The 23,957-nt window shown below is 50.2% G+C and overlaps 11 protein-coding genes and 1 non-coding gene across 12 annotated transcripts, besides 2 other annotated features; 5 read left to right on the top strand and 7 right to left on the bottom strand.

Moving 5' to 3' along the window:
* Nucleotides 1-815: 815 nt before the first annotated feature.
* On the top strand, nucleotides 816-2,911 carry NFIA_003150 (MFS transporter; the record flags this gene model as incomplete). The annotated part of the gene is made up of 8 exons (XM_001258857.1): nucleotides 816-1,233; nucleotides 1,293-1,370; nucleotides 1,426-1,845; nucleotides 1,900-2,049; nucleotides 2,097-2,405; nucleotides 2,456-2,550; nucleotides 2,598-2,675; nucleotides 2,882-2,911. 8 exons carry the CDS (start codon nucleotides 816-818, stop codon nucleotides 2,909-2,911), a joined length of 1,578 nt encoding a protein of 525 aa, XP_001258858.1.
* Nucleotides 2,912-2,913: 2 nt separating this feature from the next.
* Nucleotides 2,914-3,429, bottom strand: NFIA_003140 (uncharacterized protein; the record flags this gene model as incomplete). Its single annotated transcript, XM_001258856.1, has 1 exon — nucleotides 2,914-3,429. The coding sequence occupies one exon, from the start codon at nucleotides 3,427-3,429 to the stop codon at nucleotides 2,914-2,916; it is 516 nt and encodes a 171-aa protein (XP_001258857.1).
* Nucleotides 3,430-3,995: 566 nt separating this feature from the next.
* Nucleotides 3,996-5,526, bottom strand: NFIA_003130 (glycoside hydrolase family 76 protein; the record flags this gene model as incomplete). Its single annotated transcript, XM_001258855.1, has 4 exons — nucleotides 3,996-4,577; nucleotides 4,629-5,078; nucleotides 5,130-5,374; nucleotides 5,424-5,526. 4 exons carry the CDS (start codon nucleotides 5,524-5,526, stop codon nucleotides 3,996-3,998), a joined length of 1,380 nt encoding a protein of 459 aa, XP_001258856.1.
* Nucleotides 5,527-6,351: 825 nt separating this feature from the next.
* On the bottom strand, nucleotides 6,352-8,979 carry NFIA_003120 (ankyrin repeat domain protein; the record flags this gene model as incomplete). Its single annotated transcript, XM_001258854.1, has 1 exon — nucleotides 6,352-8,979. The coding sequence occupies one exon, from the start codon at nucleotides 8,977-8,979 to the stop codon at nucleotides 6,352-6,354; it is 2,628 nt and encodes an 875-aa protein (XP_001258855.1).
* Nucleotides 8,980-9,513: 534 nt separating this feature from the next.
* Nucleotides 9,514-10,933, top strand: NFIA_003110 (F-box domain protein; the record flags this gene model as incomplete). Its single annotated transcript, XM_001258853.1, has 2 exons — nucleotides 9,514-9,762; nucleotides 9,815-10,933. The coding sequence occupies 2 exons, from the start codon at nucleotides 9,514-9,516 to the stop codon at nucleotides 10,931-10,933; spliced, it is 1,368 nt and encodes a 455-aa protein (XP_001258854.1).
* A 173-nt stretch (nucleotides 10,934-11,106) lies between these two features.
* Nucleotides 11,107-12,650, bottom strand: NFIA_003100 (cytochrome P450; the record flags this gene model as incomplete). Its single annotated transcript, XM_001258852.1, has 4 exons — nucleotides 11,107-11,187; nucleotides 11,243-12,216; nucleotides 12,270-12,456; nucleotides 12,513-12,650. 4 exons carry the CDS (start codon nucleotides 12,648-12,650, stop codon nucleotides 11,107-11,109), a joined length of 1,380 nt encoding a protein of 459 aa, XP_001258853.1.
* Nucleotides 12,651-13,480: 830 nt separating this feature from the next.
* On the top strand, nucleotides 13,481-13,552 carry NFIA_003090. The gene has a single exon. It is a non-coding gene; the product is annotated as a tRNA-Arg (tRNA).
* Nucleotides 13,553-13,776: 224 nt separating this feature from the next.
* On the bottom strand, nucleotides 13,777-15,475 carry NFIA_003080 (transcription factor domain-containing protein; the record flags this gene model as incomplete). Its single annotated transcript, XM_001258851.1, has 2 exons — nucleotides 13,777-14,985; nucleotides 15,038-15,475. The coding sequence occupies 2 exons, from the start codon at nucleotides 15,473-15,475 to the stop codon at nucleotides 13,777-13,779; spliced, it is 1,647 nt and encodes a 548-aa protein (XP_001258852.1).
* Nucleotides 15,476-16,369: 894 nt separating this feature from the next.
* On the bottom strand, nucleotides 16,370-16,950 carry NFIA_003070 (GFA family protein; the record flags this gene model as incomplete). The annotated part of the gene is made up of 3 exons (XM_001258850.1): nucleotides 16,370-16,633; nucleotides 16,679-16,791; nucleotides 16,899-16,950. The coding sequence occupies 3 exons, from the start codon at nucleotides 16,948-16,950 to the stop codon at nucleotides 16,370-16,372; spliced, it is 429 nt and encodes a 142-aa protein (XP_001258851.1).
* A 1,629-nt stretch (nucleotides 16,951-18,579) lies between these two features.
* On the top strand, nucleotides 18,580-20,164 carry NFIA_003060 (uncharacterized protein; the record flags this gene model as incomplete). Its single annotated transcript, XM_001258849.1, has 3 exons — nucleotides 18,580-18,954; nucleotides 19,268-19,515; nucleotides 19,573-20,164. The coding sequence occupies 3 exons, from the start codon at nucleotides 18,580-18,582 to the stop codon at nucleotides 20,162-20,164; spliced, it is 1,215 nt and encodes a 404-aa protein (XP_001258850.1).
* A 63-nt stretch (nucleotides 20,165-20,227) lies between these two features.
* On the bottom strand, nucleotides 20,228-22,591 carry NFIA_003050 (putative chromatin structure remodeling complex protein RSC3; the record flags this gene model as incomplete). The annotated part of the gene is made up of 4 exons (XM_001258848.1): nucleotides 20,228-20,590; nucleotides 20,639-20,903; nucleotides 20,966-21,383; nucleotides 21,439-22,591. 4 exons carry the CDS (start codon nucleotides 22,589-22,591, stop codon nucleotides 20,228-20,230), a joined length of 2,199 nt encoding a protein of 732 aa, XP_001258849.1.
* Nucleotides 22,592-22,716: 125 nt separating this feature from the next.
* Nucleotides 22,717-22,753: a microsatellite.
* Nucleotides 22,726-22,753: a microsatellite.
* Nucleotides 22,754-23,317: 564 nt separating this feature from the next.
* On the top strand, nucleotides 23,318-23,621 carry NFIA_003040 (uncharacterized protein; the record flags this gene model as incomplete). Its single annotated transcript, XM_001258847.1, has 2 exons — nucleotides 23,318-23,519; nucleotides 23,593-23,621. The coding sequence occupies 2 exons, from the start codon at nucleotides 23,318-23,320 to the stop codon at nucleotides 23,619-23,621; spliced, it is 231 nt and encodes a 76-aa protein (XP_001258848.1).
* Nucleotides 23,622-23,957: the final 336 nt, after the last annotated feature.

Raw genomic sequence — 23,957 nt, 5'->3', positions numbered from 1 at the left:
TCTCGCAGTGAAATCCACCTGTGAGCACCAGAGAATGACAGCACCGATGTTACTAGATGGATGATACTTGCAAGGCAAGACCGACGAGTCTTCGCATGGTTCAGAGTGCTTATCTAAGGTGTGATGCGGGACCGGATGCGGAACCGGCATCTCGGTTAAGACATTAAGAGATCTCTACATGACGCTGAGGAAAGAGGGGGAAAGAAGGAAATAGTAATAATATGCAAACCATCACATCTACGTTGCTATCTTGTGTTTGTCCATGATTTTGAATTGTCACTGTCGATTCCATGACATACATGCTTTTATCTCCCGCATGTGAAGATGAGTCAGTCAGAATACGGCCCTTCTCCAAATTGCGCCTTCTGGCACCCGCAAGCGAATTGGAGAAGGTGGAGCGATTAATAATAGAAAATATCAAATTTGAATTCAGTAGGGCTTTCACACTAGCGATGAAAACTTGCAAAGGATGATAAAACACCCAATTAGCTTAGTCGAACCTTGAGAATATCATTGGCAATCGCACATATGACAGGCTCGTCGCAATCTACTAAGGCGCAAGAATTGCAGCTTTGATGGATTTTTTGCTGTCCATAGTAGTACCATCTCCAATTTTCTCCAACTACTGGTAAACGGATCGAGTTTTCACGACTCTTAAGAAGGTAGGCTAACCTGTGCGTCATTTCTTGTTATATCACTTGGAGCTTGTCCCAACTGTCAACTTGCAGAGGTGTATGGCGCAGGAAACCAGGCAACATCTCAGCAGTAAGCCCATCAAGTGATTTACTATCGCCGGCGTCCTTTATAATACAACCATGGACAGCGAGACTGAAAAGGACACTCGCAACCAAGAAGTGGAATATCTATACCTAGAATTGGACACTCCTCTGCCGACGCCATTCATTACATCACCTCCGGGACCAGGCCAGTCACCTGCCCCAGAATGTCCGGATCTCAAGAAGTATTCCAGTCCATTTTTGTGGCCGAAATGGCGCAAGTCCATGATGACATGGATCTCCTGTGCAGTTACAGCATTGGCCGGTTACTCAGCTGGCGAAATCAGTCCGTCGTCGGCTGAGCTGACCAAGGAATGGGGGATTAGCCAGGTTGTCTATAACCTGGGCATCACTTTGTTCTGCGTTGGATTTGCGTTGGCGCCGATGGTACTGGCTCCGTTTTCAGAAATCAACGGAAGGAGGCCAATCTTCATTGCTAGTGGAATTCTCTTTGTCGGTATGGTTCTCCTCATGAATGTTAAACAGTAGTTCGCCAATGCTAATCTGCGTTCAAAGCTTGCATCATTGCCTGTGGGGGCACTCACTCTTTTGGAGGAATGCTTGTTGCACGATTCTTCCAGGGCGTAGGCGGATGTATGTCAATCCTCTCATAAACACTCCTGTTATCGCAGCTTACTGACAGCTGCAGCGACATTCTCAACCATGGTGGGAGGTGTGATCAGCGATATTTACCATGCGGAAGACCGGAATACCCCCATGGCACTGTTCTCTGGTGCTGCTCTTTTCGGTACTGGACTGGCCCCGATGCTGGCTGGTGCCGTTGTGCAGCACACCACATGGCGATGGGTCTGGTACTCTCATGCCATCGTCTCAGCCGTCTTTGTTGTTATCATCTATTTCTTCTTTAAAGAAACCCGAGGCAGTGTGCTTCTGAGTCGGAAGGCAAAAGCACTCAATACGTATTATGAAAAACTGGAGAGTGCTGGTCATTACGGAGTCATCATGTCTGATAAGGAGACGGTCAAGCGCATCCGGTGGAAGGTGAAGAGTGATGAGGAGAGGGCATCTTTGGCACAGATGATCAGTATCTCGTGCTATCGACCATTCCGTGAGTTGTCATCCATCTACTATCCGTCGAACGCCATACTAACGCGGGAACAAGACTTACTTGTGACCGAGCCAACCGTGTTCTTCTTCTCTCTGTGGGTATCCTTCAGCTGGGCAGTTCTATATCTCCAATTTGGCTCCGTCCCGCTGGTCTTCAAGACCAACCACGGATTCAACGTTGAGCAAAGCGGCGCCGTCTTTACTTGTATGTCATTTACCATCCCGGATATAACCCTTGCTGACGGCTTCCAGCCATGTGCGTTGGTGTCATCATCATAACAGTCATAAGCATCTACCAAGAGAGCATCGCGCGACGCTTCGTCACTCTCCCCAAATCCGCCGAGCGACGACTCTACTTCGTCTGTATCCAGTCCCTGCTCATGCCAATCGGTTTGTTCTGGTTCGGCTGGACGTCCTACCCCTCCATTCCATGGATTGTCCCAACGATAGCAGTTGGATGCGCAACCATGGGCATCTTCTCAGTCTACCTAGCAACCTTCAATTATTTAGCAGACACCTATCACCGATATGCCAGTTCGGCGATTGCGGCCCAATCCTGCTGTAGGTTCTCTTTCGTATGCTGTTGCTCTTGACACTGACCCGATGGCCAGGTCGGAATCTCCTCGGTGGTGTCTTTCCCCTGGTAACCAACGCCATGTTTACGAATCTTGGATATCCGGGTGCTTCCAGTCTACTCGGTGGAATTGTAAGTTACCGCCTCTGTGAAAAGGGAGTCGACGCTGACCTTGACAGGGAGCCTTGCTGTGTATCGTCCCATGGGTCCTTCTGCTGTTTGGACCAAAGATTCGCGCCAGGAGCAAATTTGCGAGTGTAAGTGTCCACTATACATTCTGCTGGGCTCAACTAATTGTACCAGGAACTTGCACACTAGTTCATTATAATCCACGATAGACTATATACATAATGATAGAGTTGATATTTAATTCAACTACCTTTTGAATCCCAAACTCCGTTATTACATACCATCACAATCAAACAACCCACTAGAAAGGACCTGACTATGTCACTGGATATAGCGCATCTTCAACACGGTCATACATACCTGACTTCAAGTAGTAACCGCCGACCCCGAACCCCCACCTCCTCTCTTCTGAATATCCCTCAACCCCTTCAACAACCTCTCAAACTGATCCAAACTCCCCGCCCCAGGGATCTTCCTGATCGTCACCTCCTTATGCTTCCTCGTCCACCCCTTCGCACTCGGGCTCAAATGCTCAATCGTATGCACCGCCACCTCAAGCTTCGGATCCAGCAGCGCGCTCACCTCGCGGTGCGCAGCGCTGAAGAACAAGGGATCCACCTCGCCGAGGAGCTTGCATTCGGCCTCGAGCGCCTGTGATTCGATCTCTGGGGTGGTGGTCGAGGGGTCGTAGGAGGAGGTGTGCCCTGCGACGGCGTCGTCGGTGCCGGACTGGGTGTTTTCGGCTCGTTCTGGGTGGAGGGTTTGGCGGTCGAGTTCGTCCGTGCTGGGTCGGGGATGGAGGGAGCGGGTGAGGATGGGTGCGTAGAGGTAGAACGGGGGTCGGGTTGTTGATTGTGTTGTGCGGATGAGATTTCGGAGCATTGTGCAATTAGTATGTGTTGGCCATGGATGATTAATTTGTTTGAGGCGAGGTGAGGTGCGGTCTCCCTGTTTAAATCCCTGGGAATATACTTTGGGGAACCAGTCTGGGGAATGCGGGGAGGCGAATTCATCACATCTTCTCGGCGAATCGAATGCTATCGCTGACATCATGAAGCTGCCTACCTATAATTGGGTCTCGATCGGGATTTAACTGGGATGATGATCTCATGATGCGGACAAAGGTTGTTGATGGTCTGGACTGATGTATCGAGTGCTGATTCGACTGTCGCCAGGAGGCATAGAATAAGCAATCCTCGAATTTTGAACATAAGAAAAGCGACATCTACAAATAATACTTAGGGATCACTTTATAGATTTGTCGCAGAGCAATAACTGCTATCCAATAGGCTCAGCGATCTGGCTCTCTGGTGCCTGACACCCTGACCCACGGAGCCCAACGCTGCGACAGATTACGCATGGTCGAGTGAATATGATCTACTATGTACAGAAAATATGAGAACAGATGAAGATAAAATTACAAGACGACGCCAAACACACGCTCATCATTAACCCCCAATGACCATAAAAGCCATCAAGCCGACCCATCCCACCGCGAAGCCAATAGTCAAGATGCTAGCACCCGCTTTATCACCCGTGGTGATCTTGCGGGTAGGAGTGGTCTGCCCCGATTTATCTCCCGAGCCCGCAGTCGGGTCGCTGGTGCTATTCCCGCCTGTGGTCGAGGTCACTGGTCCTTTGTGTTTTGTGGTGATAAGGTTGACAGACAAGACGTCCGTGACGCTGATTTGCTCCTCCATACCCGTCCATCCATCCCATTTGGACGTGTACCATCGCACTCCGCAGGAATTGTTGCCGTTGCCCGTGCAGGTTGCGCCGGCCGCCACGGCTGATCCCTGCAGCTTGGGGAGAATCCTGTCGTAAGTGGAGGGGACCAGGAGAGCCGTAAACGCCAGCCAGGATGCGACGAGGCCCTTGAAGAGGATCTCGTTGTTGTTGCAGACTTCGTTCGGCTCGCAGAGGACCTCGGACATGATGTTGCCGCCGTATTTGGTGGGGAAGAAGAGGTCGAGCGTGTTGTTGAGCAGGCCGTCGACGGCAGTTGCCCACTTCGTGTTGGTTCCGTTGGTCTAACTCGTCAGTATCTGGTATACTCTCTGGTTGGAGGTCCGGGAACGTACGTAATTCCACATATATGCCGCGCCCATCAGGTAGGCCCCGTAGTTATAGGACCATTGATTATTCCCCTGGCTCTCACAACCGTCCTCGATGTTGGTGGAATCGGCAACGCTCCACGTTTTGTTGTTGAGCAGAGGCGACGAGCAACTCCAGTCCCATACTTTCTCCGCCCATTCGTAATATGTGTGGTTGTTGGTGTAACGCGCCAGACGGGCGGCTAGCTGGAACAAACCCCCGTTGGAGATGGCGTTCTTCATTGTATACCCCGCTTGGTACGTGTAGATCTGCCAGCGCAAGCCTCCTCCGCATGTTGACGTATCCCACCGATCGACCTGCGTGTTGTAGACGCCTTGCGCGAGGGAAAGCCAGGAATAACCTTCCGAGCGATCGGGAAATTGTAACTCTGCGGCCAGCATGGCTGCTAGACCCCAGAACATTTGATCGTCGTTTCCCTTGGCTGGTCAGATACATCGCGCTTTGCGTTTGTTCAATACCGTGCTTACCAAGTAGCTACTGTAGTTGGAAGGCATGTAGTCTCCTTCTCCAGCTTGCCATTGCAAACCCAAGCTCACTTCGCTGTTGTAGGTGTGGTCGCCGGTAAAGTACTGGTATTGCAGCATCGCCATGAATAGGGCACTACCCTCCCACCATTTCGTCGGAAACGCACCAGGGATCTGTCCGGACTCGTTGCCATGGTAGTAGCTCATCGCGCCGTAAGCAGCCGTGCTGGCAGCGTTTTTGATGGATTCTACTGTGCTGTTAGTCCGGCAAAGCAGGTTGCAGAAAATAACACATACGGTCATCGTTGATATTGACGTCGATTGCCTGTGCTAACGATGAGAAAATCAGTGTTGTCCAGAGGGCATTCCACCCCAATCGTGGTAATGATTGTAAGCGCATGGCGATGTTCTCCTGATGTGAAGTCACCGCAGGACGGGAGGTCCAAGGCGAAGAAATCCTGATAAGAGAAGAACAAAGAAGCCGTCAAATGAGGCCGGCGCCAGGAGATTAGTCTCTCAAACTGCCCATTCCCTGCAACTACGTAACATACTGAAATCAATCGATGAAGCAGCGCATCACTATTGGACAGTTGTGGGGCTGGGTGGGTAAACAGTTTGATGGCTGAGGCCTTTGAGTGGGCGCTATCTCCAATAATAGGCCCGCCGCGTGTCGAGCCGACGTATGCCGTTCAGCCAACAAAGAGTTTTACGATCTAAATGTAATTAGTCGACACAAATGCCAGTCTTTCCCTGCCATGTATATGATTGTTCATTACTAATATATGTTTATCTGATTAAAGGAAACATGGAAACGGCTCGAGAGAACATCCTCCAGGTACCAAATCTTGGAAAATTCAATTTTGAAATCAAACCAAGAGAATTCTGTGATTGGTTGACAGCAAAGTTCAGTGTGTGGTCCATGTGGGCCACGTCCAAAATAACAGAAGAACTATTGGATAACCAAAAAGCTTCGAAAGGCTTGTTGTTTCTGCCTGGTGGGCATTACCATGCATTACGATAATTACGACCACAACAGCCAATTACATCCACGGAGCATCACCATCCAACGCCTTGAGTGTCCAATTTCGCAAGAGGAGATCAGGTACGCTGACAATAAAAGGATATCCTAACCCCGATCGCATGGTAAAGTCAGCATATGCAGTTCTGATGCGATGCCCACGATCACCAGTGTCGGTCTCTGGATGCATAATTTGGACTTCAGCATTCAGCTTGAAGCAGGATGACGGTCATAGAGGATTCGAATAAGCGCATCACGACTCTTCTGTGAGTTTGTCTCATCCCTCGATGCCCACCAGAGCGGTGTTCGGCCCTTAATGTCCCCTCTCGTAACATCAGCGCATCCTTGGACAAGGAGCTCGACACATCGCTCATTTCCCTTTTGTATCGCCCAAACCAGCGGGGTTTGGCCTGTATGATCCGGCAAGTCGACTTCTGCGCCATACTGCAGCAAGATCTCGACAACCTTGTAGTGGCCTTTCTCCGCGGCCTGTGACAGAGCGGTTCGGTGAGCGTGATTGACGCGGTTTATTCCGGCAGACCTTGCCAGAAGACTTAGAATCGTTTCGTGGTGGCCATTATGCGCGGCAATCATCAACGCTGTGTCGCCATCTGCATTGGTGGAGTCAATACTTGCACTGTACTCCAACAGAAGACAGACAACTGCTGTATGGCCCTTTGAAGCCGCCAAAAGTAAGGGAACAAGCGCCGACTTGTCGCGTGGCTCGACATTTACTCCTTTCTCGAGGAGCAGGCGAACAGCTGATCCAGATCCATTGATGGCGGCGCAATGCAGGGGAGTCTCGTCCATTGCGTTCTTCGCTTCCAAATCAGCACCTGCTTCGACAAGCATTTTTACAATATTCGAAAGAACAGTGTGCCCGCATTCGACGTCGCCTTTCAAGATATGATCGGAATTTAGGGTTTCGCGTGACGGACCTGTACCATGGGGTGGCTCTGAGGCATACTTCCCTTTGGTCTCTTCCCTAAAGGCCAAATGAAGGACAGTCTCATGGTTATCATCTCGGGCGTCAAGCCTGGGTCCGTGCTCCAGAAGTTGCTTAACAACTGCGGCATTACGTCTGTATACCGCCAGCATAAGGGGCGTTCGCCTATCATTACCTACCGCATCGATACCGGCAGATTGGTTAAGCAGCCACTTTACGACGGGCAAATTTCCCATGCTTGCTGCGCGTTGAAGTGCCGTCTCACCGTACGGATAGAGTCGGTCAATTTTGCCCTTCTCATGTATCAACTCCAGGAATTCTGCATCACCAAAGGCAACCGCAGACGTCACCGCGGACCGAAGGCTATCATCAGCAAGATCCACGCCCTCGGTGTGTCTAAGAAGGAGCAATACCACCTGAAGATGGTGATTTCTGGCAGCATATGTCAAAGGCGTCCTGTAACAGGGGAGACGATAGTCGGCGTTCCTTTTCAGCAATGAACGTACTTTATGTTCGCTGCCATGCTCAGTCGCAAATGAGAGTGCTGTCCGTCCCCAACAATCTTTTGCATTGACGTCGAGACTCTTTTTCAGCGCCAAATCGAAAAGGCCGTCTCGTCCTTGGTGCGCCACCTGTATCAATGGGGTCCACCCTAGGCCATTTATCCGTGTATTAACGTCTGCTCCTTGGGCCAAGAGCCGGTATGCAAGATCATGTTGTGCAAAGATAGCAGCATTCAGCAAGGTAGTAGATGATTCTCGCAAGTTAGAAGAGGCTTCTCTTGCTTGGATTGCGTCCAAGAGCAACCGTACTTTCTCTTTGGCCCTCCACATGCATGCACACTTTAATGGTGTGTCACCATCTTTGTTTGGGACGGTGAAATCCGCTCCGGCATCCAGAAGGAGCTTCAAAATTCCCGCTTCAATCCGGTCGCTTAGCGATAGATGTAGAGCACTCTCCAGCCATCGGTTAATCGAATTCACATTCGCGCCATGCTTGATCAGAAGAGAGACGGCCTTGATTGAATTGGCCGATGTGGCAGCATGCAGAGACGTCTGACCTCCATGCGCCATTATGTCCGCCCTAGCTCCTCTTTGCAGCAAAAGCTCAACAACCGCTTCCTGTCCCATTTCTGAGGCAAGATAAAGGGGAGTGACCTGGTGTGCGTCAGTCGCATTGATATCTGCTCCAAACTCCAATAGGAGCATCACACCCGATATGTGCCTCTCCATTACAGCATAAAACAATGCCGTTTGCCCATCTCTATCTCTTTGGTCCACGTCTATGCCTCGCTGAAGAATTGACTCGAGCAAGGCTGTCTGCTTCCCCCGCACAAACCCAATCACAGGACTTTCCTCCAGAGAACGAACATAGTTAAAATCAGTCATATTATCCAGCAATAACTTGGCAGCCTCAGTGTGTCCCCTCTCGGCTGCAATCAGCAACGGTGGGGCTCCATATATAGAATCATCTGTCTCGAAGTCACCGCTTCTTGTTTGTGTACAATTGGGGTCGACGCCAGAGTCCAGTAACCAACGAATGATCTCTGTCTGTCCGGTCCGTGCAGCCTCACGCAAAGCAGCCTCCCCGTAAACGCAGTTGAAGTAGCCCTTAGGTGCGTAATTCATGATCCGGTGAATAGTGTCAAGGCGGCCCTTTCTTGCAGCCCATTCGAAGACATCACCTTCGCCGTTCTTGGTACTGACGGCTATAGAATACAACGATGGCATGAAGACATTGTAAAGATGTCTGCATGTTCGCGCAAGGGCATTCCACGAGCGAAGCGGAAGTGACTCTGCGACAAGTAAGAGAATCTCATATGGTAGGATCAGCATCCGGCTATCCTGCGTCAAAGCTGGTGGTGGATTCAAGTCTCCCATTTCTCCCATGGCGATGATGCTGTCTTAGAACTTCTTAAAGACGAAGAGGACAGAGTAGTATGCATGGTAGAAGATGAAGTGCGTAAAGAGGTAAGTATGAGGTCATGTCGACACGGTGACTCTGACAGCGCAGGTGATAGAAATTGTAGCGAATATTCACACTTCAAAGCAAACATCTGACGTGGGATTTGAAATCTGAAGCCGAATGACTCCTTGCTACTTCACTCTTGTAGTTCATTTCCTACGGTACATTTCAGACGGGAAAATCATAGAGATGATTAGTCAAAGATATGCACAGGGCACTGCCTAATCAGGTATTGTTGACACTGCCAAGAGTCACTGGGAGGATCAGCCATTCACGTGATGCTGCAAAGGAAGTATATTCATCATCCGTCGACCAAACCTAAAGAAAAAAAGCATTTTCCTTTCTCTTCGCAATCCCGAAAACCTTGGCATGGAATCAATCCAGGGTTCAAAGGTCATATAAATTGGGTTAAGTGACTGAGCCGCTCTGCTTCGAGATAGCTTGCGTTCTCATGCAACATGGTCCATATCACCGCTTTGCCCAGCGAGCTTCTTACTCTCATTGTCTCCTACGTCGATTCATCATCTTGGAAAAATTTGCGCCAAACATGTCGTCTTCTCTCGTATGTCACTGCTCAGTTGCTGTTTGAGACCTTGAAACTGTATCCTACACAGGACAGCTATGAGATTATGGATGAAATCTTGACCGGTTCAATTTTGGAGGATGCGGTCAAAAAGGTGTATATCAACACACGTGAACATCCATATGTTAGTATTTTCTTCTGAACGTCCAACGAGTGGTATATGCTTACAGAGCTAGGAGTCAGATGATGAGGAAGAAGCCTACTTTCCCGGAGAATTTGAAAACAGAATTCCACGCCTCAAGACCTGGTCAAAAGTGCAAAACGTTGTCTTACAATTTGACAAGCGTTGCGGCCTGTCTAGGCATCATTGGATTACCAAACCTCCTCAGACAGTCGCCTTTCGCAAGAAGGCCCTCAGTGTCTTCTTTGAATGGCTGGCTTCATTCGAGGTGCCTCTGCAAGCCTTGGGTATTCAGCATCTGCAGGATATCAACATCAAAGACGACGAGCTATCTGATAGAATCACTAAAGTGCTGCGGAATCTGCGAGCTCTTCGCCTAAGCATTGTGAGCGAGCACAATACTGCGACAACAGAAGATCCTCAAGAACTTTGGAACCAGGACAGATTCAGTCTATTTCCCGAGTCGCGATCGTTTTTTACAAAACTTCCGTCAGTGTGGCTGAAACCAACCACATCCTCTCTTGAACACCTGACCCTTTTCTGCGACACGTGGTTTGGGTTTCGCCCAAAGCTTGAATTGAGCAAGGTCCACTTTCCGCATCTCAAAAGTCTTGTTCTGGGAAATTTTACCTTCTTCAGAGACTCCCAGCTAGAGTGGATTCTCTCACATGGCGCCACCTTGAGTGAATTGTCTCTGGACGATTGCATGATCCTCTATGATCTGTGTCTTTTTGAAAACAAGCTGGGTGAGTATTCATTCAATGAAGACGAGATGGAACTCCGCCTTGAGGATGACGGGGAGGCAGGGCACTACCGCTCCTACAACAAGCGTTGGCATCATTATTTCGACGCTTTCCGAACACGGCTGCCTCGTCTGCGCCAGTTTCGCATTGGGACTAGTGATTGGACGCATGGTGTACCATTTGAGGCGGAATCAGAAATGAGAATCGGCTTACTCGACGAAAGGTATGGGGTATTCTATGATGGGTGGGTGCCGACTCCATACGTCGATGTCAGTTATTGGCCTGAACCGTGGGAAAGAGGTCCACCGAAGTGCAATAAGGAAGATCGCAGGTCCTTACGCTTACTGTTCGACCATATTGGGCAAGAAGTCGAGGAGAGTTGGACATTGCACGGGATTCGGGTTAAAAATCTCATAGAGGTCAGGTCATGATGCTCTGTTTGAATTCGGAGAGAGCTAGACATGTTACGGTAACTAGTACATCCAGTGCACTGCATGCGATAGCATCTGAGAAGTGATCAAAGCTGAAAGTACATCATTTCTACAGAGCGGTCTCAGACGCAGAGTATGACGTACATGATAAGAGTGGGATGTCAAGTAGTACATCAGAGCTCTTTCCTACCACCGGAGGACAACTTCACTTTCATTATCATTCCATCTACCGGCTTTGCCGTCACTTGCATTGTCTAGCTTGAACGTCAATGCTGTTGAAAGGTCCCAAAAAAAGACTGGCAAACTCACGTTGAACAATTTCGACTTGACCTCGTACTGCCCTTGCGGATCGAGAATTGGCTCCCCTGCACTGTCCCTCGCGACCTCACCGAGCCCAATCTTCACAAATTCGTACCGTCTAACCGCACAAGCCAGAATGACTTGCGCCTCAATTGTCACAAGTCCCTGGCCAATACAGCTGCGCGGTCCTCGCTCGAACGGTCGCCATGCGCTGGACGGTATGCGATCAGCACCCGCATCACCGAGCCATCGCTCCGGAAAAAAATCATCCTTCGATTCCCCGTAGACAGTCTCATCACGATGAATGAGCGTCTCGCAGTTGTACATCAGGATTCCGTCAATGCACAGCGACCTTCCATCTGGCAGTTGAATATACGCATCCGATCCCTCGGGCACGAGTCTCCCCGTTCCCGACGAAGGGTATACACGGAGTATCTCTTTGATCACGGCGGTGGTATACTGCAACTTGCTGAGGAGTTCTCCGCCATTCGGCGCAAGAAGCTTATCACGAACTACTGCCGGGGAAGGATCAGGCCCAAAGACGTCGTCGAGTTCGCGGCGGATGGATTCAAGAACACGAGGGGTGCGGCTGAGCTCATAGAATGCCCACTGCAGAAGGATGCTAGTCGTGTCATGACCAGCAAACAAGAACGTTTTCAGCTGATCGCAAGTCTGATCAAGGACATGGGCATCCAGGTGCTCGATACCCTGTAGACTGAGGGCGAGGACACTGCGAGACTTTTTTTCGTCAGTGCTGGCTTCCTTCAATTCGGCGAACTTGCGTTTGATGTGGTTTTTGATGATGGCATTGAGTGTGCGAGCCAGTGTATATTGCTGCCATATCAACAAGGGGTTCAACGCTTTTGCGCGGACTGAGCTCTTCCGGTAATAGCTTGCAGCCAGCTCGTGGTAGAGCCTGACCATTTCGCTCTGCTTATCTAGGGGGAGCTGGGCTCCCAAGTCCTCGTCCATTGTCACTGCGCCTACACTGCTATGTGAGCACCAGCACGTTTTTAAGAGACAGTGAGATCCGTACCAATAATATCAAATGTGAGATTGGTACATGTCTCAGCTAGGCTAAACTCTTCACCAGACTGTGCATAACGATCAAGCGTCTCGAAAAACGGCACCGTCTTGTCCAGTATGCACGGAAGCAAGGTCAATAAATGCTGAGGCGCAAACCCAGGATTGAACCGTTTGCGAAGGCTTTTCCATTCCTCGCCCTGTCTTTATGAGCAAACCCTCCATATTAAGCATTCTAGCTAAGGGTTGAATATACTTCGGAAGTAAGAATCGAATGAGGGCCCAACAGATACTTATAAGCTTGCAGCGTCGGGGTCTTGGGCATACCATACGGAAACTGCTTCGAGCTCCTGGCTACCTGCTCTGCAACCTCATGGCTGCAGACGATACCCATAGGATGCTGTATCGGGCGTGCATCGAGGAGATACAACGGTGGGTTACCAAGGTGAGCTTTGATTTCCGCGAATACATGATCTTCTCTGTATTAGTTTGTGGTGTAGGAGGTAACATGCAAGATGAAACTTGCCAATATGCCTCTTCGGCTCACCGCGGGAAATAAAGGTGTTGAGATCTTTCATATGGCCCCATACGCGCGACGGCTTTGGCTGTGGCCATGCTGCGAATTGTTTGGTGCGATAGTAGTCCAGCTTATTGAGTAGCCAGAAAGCCAGCAGCGGAAGTGCCGCTATGACGGAAAGAATTAGAAACATGTCCGCAGAGATGATCCAAGTATCTTGAGCTGGGTGGTGAGAGAAAGAAAGTCGGACATCGGAGAATGTAGTCGCGTTCGCATATTCATGCGGGGGATCCTTGGCGGTCTGCAGGATGCATCCTGGTAGAGGCTGAGCTATCTTCATTGTCATCCAGGTGCAATATTATTTGGCTCTTAATGTAGGCGATTGACTGGCAGCATCAAGCAAACAGAGGTCTGCTGCAAAGAACCAAATACTGACCGTGAGGTTTACCAAAGGGGTAATGAAGCGGCGAACTATATATTTGTACACGACAGAGGAGAGTAGCCATCCACTTGGTGCACAAGATGAGGAGTTAATGGGTATGAAGGAGCAATCAATGGCAAGTCTTAACGCTTATAACCCCTCATTATTTAAGGCCAGACAATGTACTGTATGATTTCCGAGTAGTAGTAGAACGAAGCACTGTAGCACACAATGCGAAGGCGTGCAGAATATCAATTATTGGTTGCGTTCATATCGCAAGCAAATTGGCCGGATGGCGCAATGGTAGCGCGTTGGTTTTCGGCACCAAAGGTTGCGCGTTCGAATCGCGTTTCGGTCGTATCTTTTTGTTTTTTTTTGTTTTTCCTCCTTTCGCCTCGGTTCGGCTTTTATTCTTGGACCTATCTACACCTTCATCTTTGAGTCTTAAATTTCTGGCTATTCGATTTGATTTCCTATCAATCTCAACTCATTGTCATGTCAACCAATCGAAGCTTTTAATGTCTAAATAACAGAAGGTCATCATTCATTAGATGCTGATACGCGTGGATCAGCCAACAAGCATCACGGAAATTGTGAAAAATAACTCTCATTACGGAGAGGAGGATCGAGCCCGATGTTTGGGCTGTTATCTCCTGGCGGGATAACGTTTGCAAAGGACATGCCGGATTCCAAAAAATTGTAAAAGTCGTCAGTTTCGTTTAGTGCAAAATCAGCATTCGAAACTGGTTGTTCCGCTATGGCGGATTCTGAAGTGATTACTCTGGACAGGTCGTTCTGAGTTCCAGGAGCGGTGATATTGTTCAATTCCTCAATCATGCGACCGGCAAGAGCAGAGCTATCTTGCAACTGATGCAGGATTTCTGAGTATTGCTGGAGCATTCTTTGACTCGCTTCGTTCGTTTGAGGGCAAGCCGATTCGACAGTCTTGATATGAAACTCCACTGCGGGCATGAGAATAGCGATGCTGGAATTAGGAAGCAGGTCGATGAAGCCAAAGCGATGCAGTTCATCGAAGACGAGGCTGATTTTGTTTAGGATGTGTTCCTCTGCGTGGCTGTTCCTCCCCACACTGCGAGTGCAGACGACATACGCTGAGGCGAGATAAAGCAAGAGCATCCAGGCACGATGGACAAGTATGAATTTTTCCAGTTCCCTGAGAGCTGATGAGGTTGGTGATTGATGACGAAGCGCGGGTGGCAATTCTGCGTGCCATCTGCCCAATCTCTGGGCAAGCTCTGCGATTTCAGTAGGGGAAGCCTTGTTCTCCGCATTTGCAAGTCCTCCCTCGCGACTGGTTGAGTCAGACAAGTCTCCTGATGGTCCAGGAAATTGTCCTATTTGACAGAGCTTGGATTTCTCAATGAACAACCTCGCTAGGAACTGTTGATACTGCATGTCGCGGAGGAAGTCGCAGCTCCCTACCAATGTTTGGACGTTGGGAGATAAAGCACCAAATCTGAAATCGTGCGTACTGGGCAGAGGGGTGTCGCATAGATCGCCGTTTTCTGGAACATTCATCAAGGTAAGAAGATTACTCGATGTTATTCGCACATGATTGCGTATGGACCACCACGTCCGTCTCCATATTTGTTGTTTTCTTGCGTTTGCCTTGACCATTTGAGTTTGACTCGAGCTGATCACAGAGAGGCAGATACCCAACCGCTGGGTCAGTTCTTTCTGGTCGCGGTGCGGCTCAGGATGAGATACCATCAACAGAATCGCTTGAGCAGTAGCGAGTCGGTCGTCTTCGCATTCGAGATCGAGAAGCACCTGCACAGATGAGTTTGGACCTAACGTGGTCGGGGCAGGGGGAGAGAGGTACCTTCACTTTGCAGGATAGACTCTCTCGGAAAACACTGCGCGAAGGATATCCCTCGACACGGATATAACACACATCGACAAAAGCTGATGCAGCAAACAGCACGGCGTGAAATAGCAACAGACCGATCCGATGAGAATCATTATCACCGGCGACAGCTGATAGAAATTCATGCAGTCCCAAGATAGGCATGTGCGGATGAACCCAGAGCAGATAACTCTTCAGCAGTTCGTTCCGGAGCATGTCGCTGGGGAGGTCAAGCGCCCCACTACGCCGAAGATACTCGACATCGTCTCTGTGCAGTCTGTCCGGAAGACCAGCCAGGTAGCTCGGCAAGCGGACAGCCGGTGGAGCGGCGGAGCCGGGCCCAAAAAGTTGATTGATGATAGAGATGTGGTAGTCGAGAGGGATGGTTGATAAGACGGCGGGATTCCCGGCCATACCGTTCTTCAGGTTGCATTCTCGCTCGCTTTCCCTGAGTTGCGAGGCGAATATATCCTCTTCACAATATCAGTCATCCTGATTAATACCCTATCTTACGGAAAGTGACACACCGGGACAATATGTGAGCAACGAGTTTGGCTCTTCGGTCACGCTATGAGGACTGCAACAATCAGCAATGCAATATATCTTGCGTAGCTACTGAGCAAGACTCACAGTGTGCTCCCGTGAGCGTCACAGTCCAATTTGGCCCGACGACAGGACGAACACGAGCCTCCACTGACGCCAACATAACATCGCTGCCTGGTCTTAACGCAGTTTGAACAAGCCCCAGACTCGGCAGTTCTTGTACGTCTGGGAACCGAATGCATCGCGGCAGTTGCGAGCCCAGAACGCTACTGTGAAGCTAAGATCGAGGCGTGGAGTATTTTTCAATGGCGCTGTGTGAATCATGCGACGGTCTTTACCGACCGACAGTGACGATCCGAGACCCGCCGACCCGACCGGGCCTGCCGCGGCACACCAAAATGTCTCCGTAAAGCCCAGTGTGGATGCTGCAATCAGCCCGACTCCGAAAGTGTCATTGGTTGGCTACAAAACTCTAAGACAAACAGGGTCAAAGATAAAGGAAATGTGATTGGACAAACGCTAAAAGATCGGTCTGGGGCCCCAGGTTCGGGTGGACGCGGGTCCCCTCGTCCGAGGACCGCCGACTCGGATTACGCCTTTTTGATCCTGTTGCAATTGTGGAGAGGAACTCAATTCGGACGGAATGATCGACGCAGACAGTTTTCATTTGTGATAGTGTCCATGGCTGGTCTCGTTCATGCTGAAGCTCCAAGCTGGGGACTGCCTCCTAGGTAAGGGACATCGAACTCCCTTTGCTTACAGTACCTACCCAAGACGAGGTTCCTGCCTCGCATTGTCAAGAGCATTCAGGTAATGCACACGGTCTTTGACATAGAACTCGACGTCGACCTTGTTGTGCAGGTGTGCCTCTCCACCGTCGAGCGTGCCGGCCTTGATTCCCGTCTTGTCGCTCATGATCTCCAGCTCCGAGTACAGGCTCGATCCGCAATCACCACAGAAAAAGTGTTTGTTGACCTTACCACTGTCACCCGTGGCATCATATGATCGCGGAGTTCCTGGCTGGCTTAGCTATGCGAATATATATCATCTATTGGTGGTGATACCTTTAGTGACCTTGAACGAGTCTCTTGGAACAATAACATTGGAGGTGAATGCACTGCCGGTCCACTTTTCCATGGTGGTCTCAGTCTTCGTCGCCTTCCACAGGGGCATTTGGTCACAGGGAACTAATCATACTTTTTGACAGTCAATGCAGTGGCAGAGGCAGCTCATTAAGGGCTCGGCTTAGATACAAACATTAGCATGAGAATAGGCAGATAATGCGTTCACTTACAGCTTGAGGTATACGCGATGGCACCGCACATGCAGCTTCCGTTAAGAGTCATGGTTGCGACCTATTATTCCCTGTCGTTGAATGATGAACTGCAGCAGAGATTTCAGAATGAATTCCAATCTTGCATCTTATACGGGCAGCGAACACTAAAAATCGACTGTGCTCTTGGGTCTTGGTCTTACAGGCGGGGTAATCGCTGACGCAACAGACGCCGAATTGTGGACATCCGTCTTGTCATTTATGGCGATAGAAAGGCCTTGACTTGACAAGGGATATTTTTGAATATTGAGCTGCAGCAATGGTTGTTCACCGGCCCTAGCCCATTAATGGATATTTCCCCGAAAAGATACTGTCATCACAGAGCGTAAGACCGAATCATCATATCAAGGGCGGTTGAGTGAACTGAGCTAAAAGGTGACAAGACAACCATTTCTAGTTAGTAGAAATGATAGTGCAGCAGATATTCAACAAGGACTACATCAAGAATATATGCCTTCCTCGGCAAGTTTCGGATATCTGAAACTCGTCAACCATATCGACGGAGCAGCACCCCGCCAAGGCAGATAGTTGTAAGTCATTTCGGCGACCCTAAATTGGTGCGCCGTCTTGGAATGGGACCTTCCAGCTGCTCGAAATCCTCGGAACCAAGATGCAGAAAATATTGGTATGTTTGATTATGCAACTATCTTGTTATTACAATCCCAGGAGTTTTTATTCGATGACCGAGGGTGTACTAAGATGATCGATCATTGTCGAGAGCAAACGCTGATGCGATTTATAAGCAAATATCACGTGATAAACACCTCCGAAATGGCCGGCGATGAATGAATATTGGAGTCAATGACCGGCCCGTGACTCCTCACACACGATGAAATATGAACGATCGAATCAATCGGCCCGTGAAAGCTGCCTGTCTAGCTTGGTACGTATAATATCTGCGTATTTCTGAACAGTAGTTGACGTTCCTCCCAGTCGTGCTTCGAAAACACGCTGTGACGGTCAAAACCCGTGCCGACCGGTATGCCGTGTACCTTACTGCTAAACCAGTGAACTTCAACCCGCTAATGCCAAACGTGTTGTAAAGTGCACATTAAGAGATCGCATTTGCATCTACAGACCCAGTAGAAGGGGCGGGCCTCGCCGAGGTCAACGACAGACTGTCGAGTCAACTCCGCTACCGCCATCACAGGCCGCAGCAATAATCGATGCTCCGCAGTCTACGCCTTCACTGACAGATGATTCCACTCTGAGGCCCGTGGACTCGAATCTCTGGGGTTCAGCGACTCCTTTTGCTTCACTGGGCAGGAACCAGGATTCAGGCCGAGCCCTGAAAGACGTTTGGTCCCCTCCGCACACGGAGTCACAAGGTGATCTCCAAGGGCCGGTTCTGCGGGTGTATACCTCTGAAGAAGAAATGTATGTGGCGGAAACGACATCGCTGGGACAATGCAGCTTATGATTCCTTGTATTTACTAACTGTGGATGTTGGGTGCCTTGCAGACAGAATGCCTATTACCATTTTGTCCATCCGTGTCTACCTTTACTCCCCCCTCCTCTGACGTCGTCTCTTCCTCAAGACAATCCACATGTCTTCCAGCCCTCGCATGGCCTGGCCGGCACAGTGGAGCTATCCTGTCTGCCCTACCAGCCGACGTCGTCGCTGAGCCTAGCACTGTCTGCCATGCTGGCCTTGATACCACCTCCGCATGATCGGAATCAATCCGAACCCTGCAGTGTGTGGTTACGACGGTCCTACGCTCAGATCTTTGCGCAAGCTGCTCTCCGTATGGCAGAGAAGGAGATCGAGGACTTTGCAGGCGGCTGGCCAAGTTCCGATGGTTTGGCAGAAGACCGAACTTTCCATCCGCAATTACCAACCCATTTGCACCCGATTCTGGCCCTGATCGTCCTCAGTGTGTATAACTTGTGCCAATGTGGTAATAAGTCACGTATGCGGATGCGCGCCAATCAAGCGATTACGACAGCCATGGATTATTCGCTTCACCAACTCGACGAGGACGCAACAGAAGCACAACGTCGAGCATGGTGGACTGCGGTTTGTGTTCCCTGACCAGAAAATGAACCATGCAGGCTAATGATTCAAATAGGTCATTGTCATGTACCATTCGTCGGCCATCAATGACTCGGTAGGTTGAAATATCAACGTGGACATTCTACAGGCATCCGAAAGAAGCGCTGACGATTCTCAATAGTCGCCCATCATCAACATCAGGGATCCGAGAATAACCACTCCGTATCCTAGATTTGATATTGACTGTAAAGCCTCAGAGGTGAGTAGACTTCGTTCCGATCATTTCCTATGCTGAACCCACGGGTATTTATTCTGTGGTGTGGCTAACATTCGCTAGCCTTGGTCGCTGTTACTAAAAGCCCAGGATGCCATCGTCTCTGTCTGCGCTGTGATGCGTCCACTAACCGCAAAGAGCCAAACCGGCTCACCGGCACTGGATCTCCGGGAGCAGGCCTGTCGCCTCGACAGACACATACTATCATTGGCGGCAGACTGTGACCTGGAGTCGGAAGCAGCGGAAAACGATCGAGCCGAAACCCTGGCCGCTTCGAGCCTGTGGAAGACTGCTTGTGCCATGACACATACGTGGGTGCCTTGGTCGAATCTATCAAAGATTGGAAACTGATTGTATTGATATGCCAGTGCCCGAGTCAAGCTCCATCGCTACAGAGCCTTCTCCGACATTCCCATCTTCCTGGAGAAGCATTGCGACCTTACTTTTCTCAAGCTGGATGCTTTTCCATCGCAGACCGCCTCACTTCCGGCGCAGTCGGATCTAGATTCCATCTTTCCATTCACCCAGAACGAGTCATCGGTCATCTGCTTAAAGTCGTCCCTTACGATTTCGCGTGCCCTAGCAGGCCTACCACACTCAGGATACCTGCCTCTGCGTACAGCAGAGATGGGCGAACCAAGAATCAGCTCCGATGCCAGAGGGTGTACCGGATCCCTGCCACTTTTTAAATGTGCCGTGATGCAGGCCTCCTACGTGTTGTATATGCTGGTGCACCGGCTCCGGGCAGCGCTGTCATCAAAACGCCTTTCGGTCTGCTATCCACTTCTAAACCACCCGGAGCCTGTGACCGAAATTCAAGACGCTAAGCGATTGATAGAGGAGCTCCGCAACGGGGCTCATTCTATGATTGGCTGCATGAAGCGGGATATGATCTTTGAAGGCATTGGCGACATGATACGTGATCTCGACGCAGCCTATTTCTCTCTGTTTCCGAACTAGGTCACTTTATGCGGGGTAAATCTCCTTCTAATCCTGCAATAGAGAGCGCTAGACGCTTCACCATCAGCTGAACGTGGGACGGATCTCCTGCTCCCAGTCAAAACTCTCCAGTAAGGCCATGAAATCAACGTCATCTCCTATCGTTATTCCGTTGATGGAAGGATCAGGAAAGGCTTGCTCTGTCGTTGGGGATAAAACACGATCGAGGACTTGTCTGATGAGCATCTGCCCTTGCAACGCAATCTCATAATCCCCCTCGTGTTGCTGGATGAAGGTGTCTGTATGCGAGATGAAGACGCTCAGCTTCTGAATGATCTCCGAGCGAGGAAACGGTGCAGAAGAGAGCACTGGCTCAAGTGTGGGCTGGGAATGTCGGAGTAGTTCGGTCGCTAAGGCACCTGCAGCAGGAAGGCCGACATAGCAAAGCTGTGTACGATCAGCGGTTGATCAACAGTGACGGGGTAGAACTCTTACATCGTAGGTCGTCAACATGTGAATCTTGAGGGCTCGCATCTGTATCGACACCAAGTCAAGTAAACAAGTGATGATCTCCAAAGAGACTTTGATCAGTGCATCATGACCCTTGCCTGTTCGTTTGACAAGAGTCGAATAGATTAGGAAGTCCTGGTGCAGAAACTCCAGATGCAAGCTTGCAAGCTCCGGATTGGTCGACTCAGGGCCCCATTGCAGGAAGGCGGGCAGTTCAGAGCGCCATTGGCGTGCTCTCTTAAGGACTCTCCTGTCGAGCTATTATCAGTACCGGAGCTTGGTCCCATGACGTGCAGCGGTGGAAGCACTCACTCAGCATGTTCTTCCACATTGTCGCGTCCCTGGCCAATTGACAACTCCAGTATATCCTCTCGAATCAAACAGGCAAGATGGATGGTACGTGCTCTTGCGCCGCTGCCCAGTTTCCCCTCTGTATTCCAGCCTTGCGCATCCAGCTTCTGCAGTGCAGCCTGCCGCACGGTGGGAGCGGCGATCAACTCTTCCCAGGTCAGGTCCAGCGGCGACTGGATATTGCAGTACTGTTTGCATATCCGGGGCGGCCTACCGAGGAACAGCGCCAGGTCTTTGTCCATGCCGTATGCCCCGATCATGATCCTCTTCCGCGACTCGGACAGGAAAAAGGGAATGTTTTTGTCGTCTCCCGCCTGATGAAGGCCCAGAGCAAAGAGAATCGTAGTAAGATCACCGAGTTTCTGCCAGGTTCTGTAATCTGTCCTTTTCATCAGTCTAAATTCTGATTTTCTCCAACCGAGCACAAAACTTACCGCCCGTGCCATACGTGTGATGGACCAAGACCGAGTGCTGAAGTATTGCGCAGCAAAGACTATCGCTGATCATTCCCAATTTATCACATAACTGTAGACAAATATCGCTCGCTGCCAGCGCAATCCGCCGTAGCCCCTTTCTATCCTTGCCAGGGAGGTTTCCGCTCTGGAAGATCGGATCATCATGCGCAACGTGATAGATCGCATAGCCGATCGAAGAGAGGAGAAGCGCATAGGTGTCCCATCGAGCGGCACTCAGCGCTACATACTCCGACAGCATCATCGAAGCCCGCAACTGGATTTCTGTAGCTGTATTGCGGAAAAAAGTCCTCGACAGCTCCAGCACACAGGCGTACTTGTCCTGCATACCCTCCGTAGCATCCCGATACAGATCTCGGAGGACCTCGATTATGCACCGGAACATCTGCGTGCTGAAGATCCATCCCTCCCACATAGCAAACCGCTTCTCCAGAAGCTCCTCAAACAGCGGCAAGTGATCCAAGAGTAGTAACACCTGCGCCCCCAGCTCCACCTGTCTCGAGTCAACCGCCGCTGCGATCGATCCCGAAGCGAAACTCCCGCTGTCTCGCGGCCGCATCGCGTGGTCCAAGACGGCAGCATACCCCGTGACGTTGTCGGAGTAGCTAGTCAGGCCCAGAAAGCCGGGGTTGGCAAATGGTCGCTTCTCCCATGCATGGGACTCGCCAATCGTCAGGGGTGACGCAGAGACCGATGCGGATACGGACACAGACGCGGCGTGAATGCCGACGGGGGAGACACTCGCATTGACGCTGACGTTTGCGTTCGGGCTCTGGCTCTGGCTTGGACCATGGGTTAGTTTTTGCCTGGGTTTTCGAATCGCTGCTGCCTTGCTCCCGCGGGGTTTTGTGAGGGCAGAAGGGCGATGCGCTGCTGAGGATCCAGAGACTGTGGAGGATACAGACAAGTCGCGGATGCTATCATGGTTTTTGCTCTGTGCTGTTGCATTGCTTTGGCGGGGTTTTGTGAGGGGGGAAGGGTGATAAAAGCACTCCTCTGTTCGACCCCGGCGGACGCAGCGGTTACATATCGGCCTCGTATGGTCGCACCCCAGTTTCGATTTCCTGCACGGCTCGCAGGAGGGGAGCTGGCCGTTGCGACGTTTTGGTTCCATGTTCTCTGGATGGTTTGTGGATGCAACTGGTGGTTCAGTTAACTAGTAGATTTGACAATAATTAGTAGGACGGTGTCCCCAGGCCAGTTCGCCGCCGAATCGGGAATAGTCTGACACGAGCGAGAATCAACACCATCTTCATCATCTTCATCATCTCATCATACTACTTCGCCAAGTCTCCCAACACTTTTGTCTTTATTCCGGTTGACGATTGATCGTATTATCTTCCAAAACATGGAGCCAGCCCAGACCCAGCTAGCTCGGCCTCTTCCACCTCTGCGCCTGAACGCTGGGACTTCAAATCCATCGATGAGATATGAGGGGTTGGGGAGGTTTTAGGTGGTGAATGTTCAGAAACAGATGATTCGATATCCCTACCTTACTAGATGATGATACAATATCGATACTATGATCGCACCGCAGTTTGGATTTGCAGCATGGCTTGCAGGAGGGGAGTTGACCGTTGTGTCGGGTTGTTGTCATATCGGTCTTTGAAAGATTCATTGATGAACGGAGTGGGTATGAGTGTAGTCGGAGTTCGATACGAACTCCGAGGAAAGCCTAGTTCCCGTGTTAACTCCGAAGAAAAAATGGCGATGCCTGCAATGATATCTGTATGCCTGGGGACAGCTGGAATATAAATATGTCCATGATTCACGGTCTGAAGACACAGACTGCTATCTACAATCGGCGAAAGGACACAGATCAGCTGCCTACGTCTTCATCATGCCTCTCTCCCTCTCAAACCCCTTCAAATCATCCAAATCGCAGCGTCAGACGACGGAGAAAGCTCAGAAGTCTGTCAAGGACGACTCGTCATCTGTCTACAGCAATGCTGCCACGCTGGTGGCTGGCAAAGAACAGTCAGCAAAGGCGACCCGGGACCCTCAACACCAGAGGGGTATCGACTTTAGTTCTACGCGATATAGTATGGCTCCTTCCCTGATGCTCGCTTTCGACGACTTGACTGATCATGAATGCTAATATTTGCATCAATATAGCCCCGATGGGAATGTGCCCTCGTTCCTAAACCAAAGTGACTACCTTATGTTCGATGAATGGATGAGGTGGAATAGATGCGGCCTAACGAAGGATGATTGATGACATGTTACTTCTGCTGTGGAGCTCATACTACAGCTCTATTCATAATGATATACTATTTCTACTAAACACGGCATGCTGCTTGTAAATACTCCTGACTCACTTCTCTGGGTCCTAGAGTATACATGCCAGGGAAGGATGGAGGGCTTGGATATCTAGCCAAGCAATGTAATGACAGCTTTATCAAGTCTATACATTCAGCCGACTGCTATTTTCTCCAACCACTGGTAACTTTCAGCTGGATTGGTCTAGAACAAAGTCAGCA

Source organism: Aspergillus fischeri, genomic scaffold (genome assembly GCF_000149645.3).
Source record: "Aspergillus fischeri NRRL 181 1099437636265 genomic scaffold, whole genome shotgun sequence".
Classification (NCBI taxonomy): domain Eukaryota; kingdom Fungi; phylum Ascomycota; class Eurotiomycetes; order Eurotiales; family Aspergillaceae; genus Aspergillus; species Aspergillus fischeri.
Note: the sequence above shows the minus strand (reverse complement) of the source record. Positions and strands in the feature narration are given on the sequence as shown.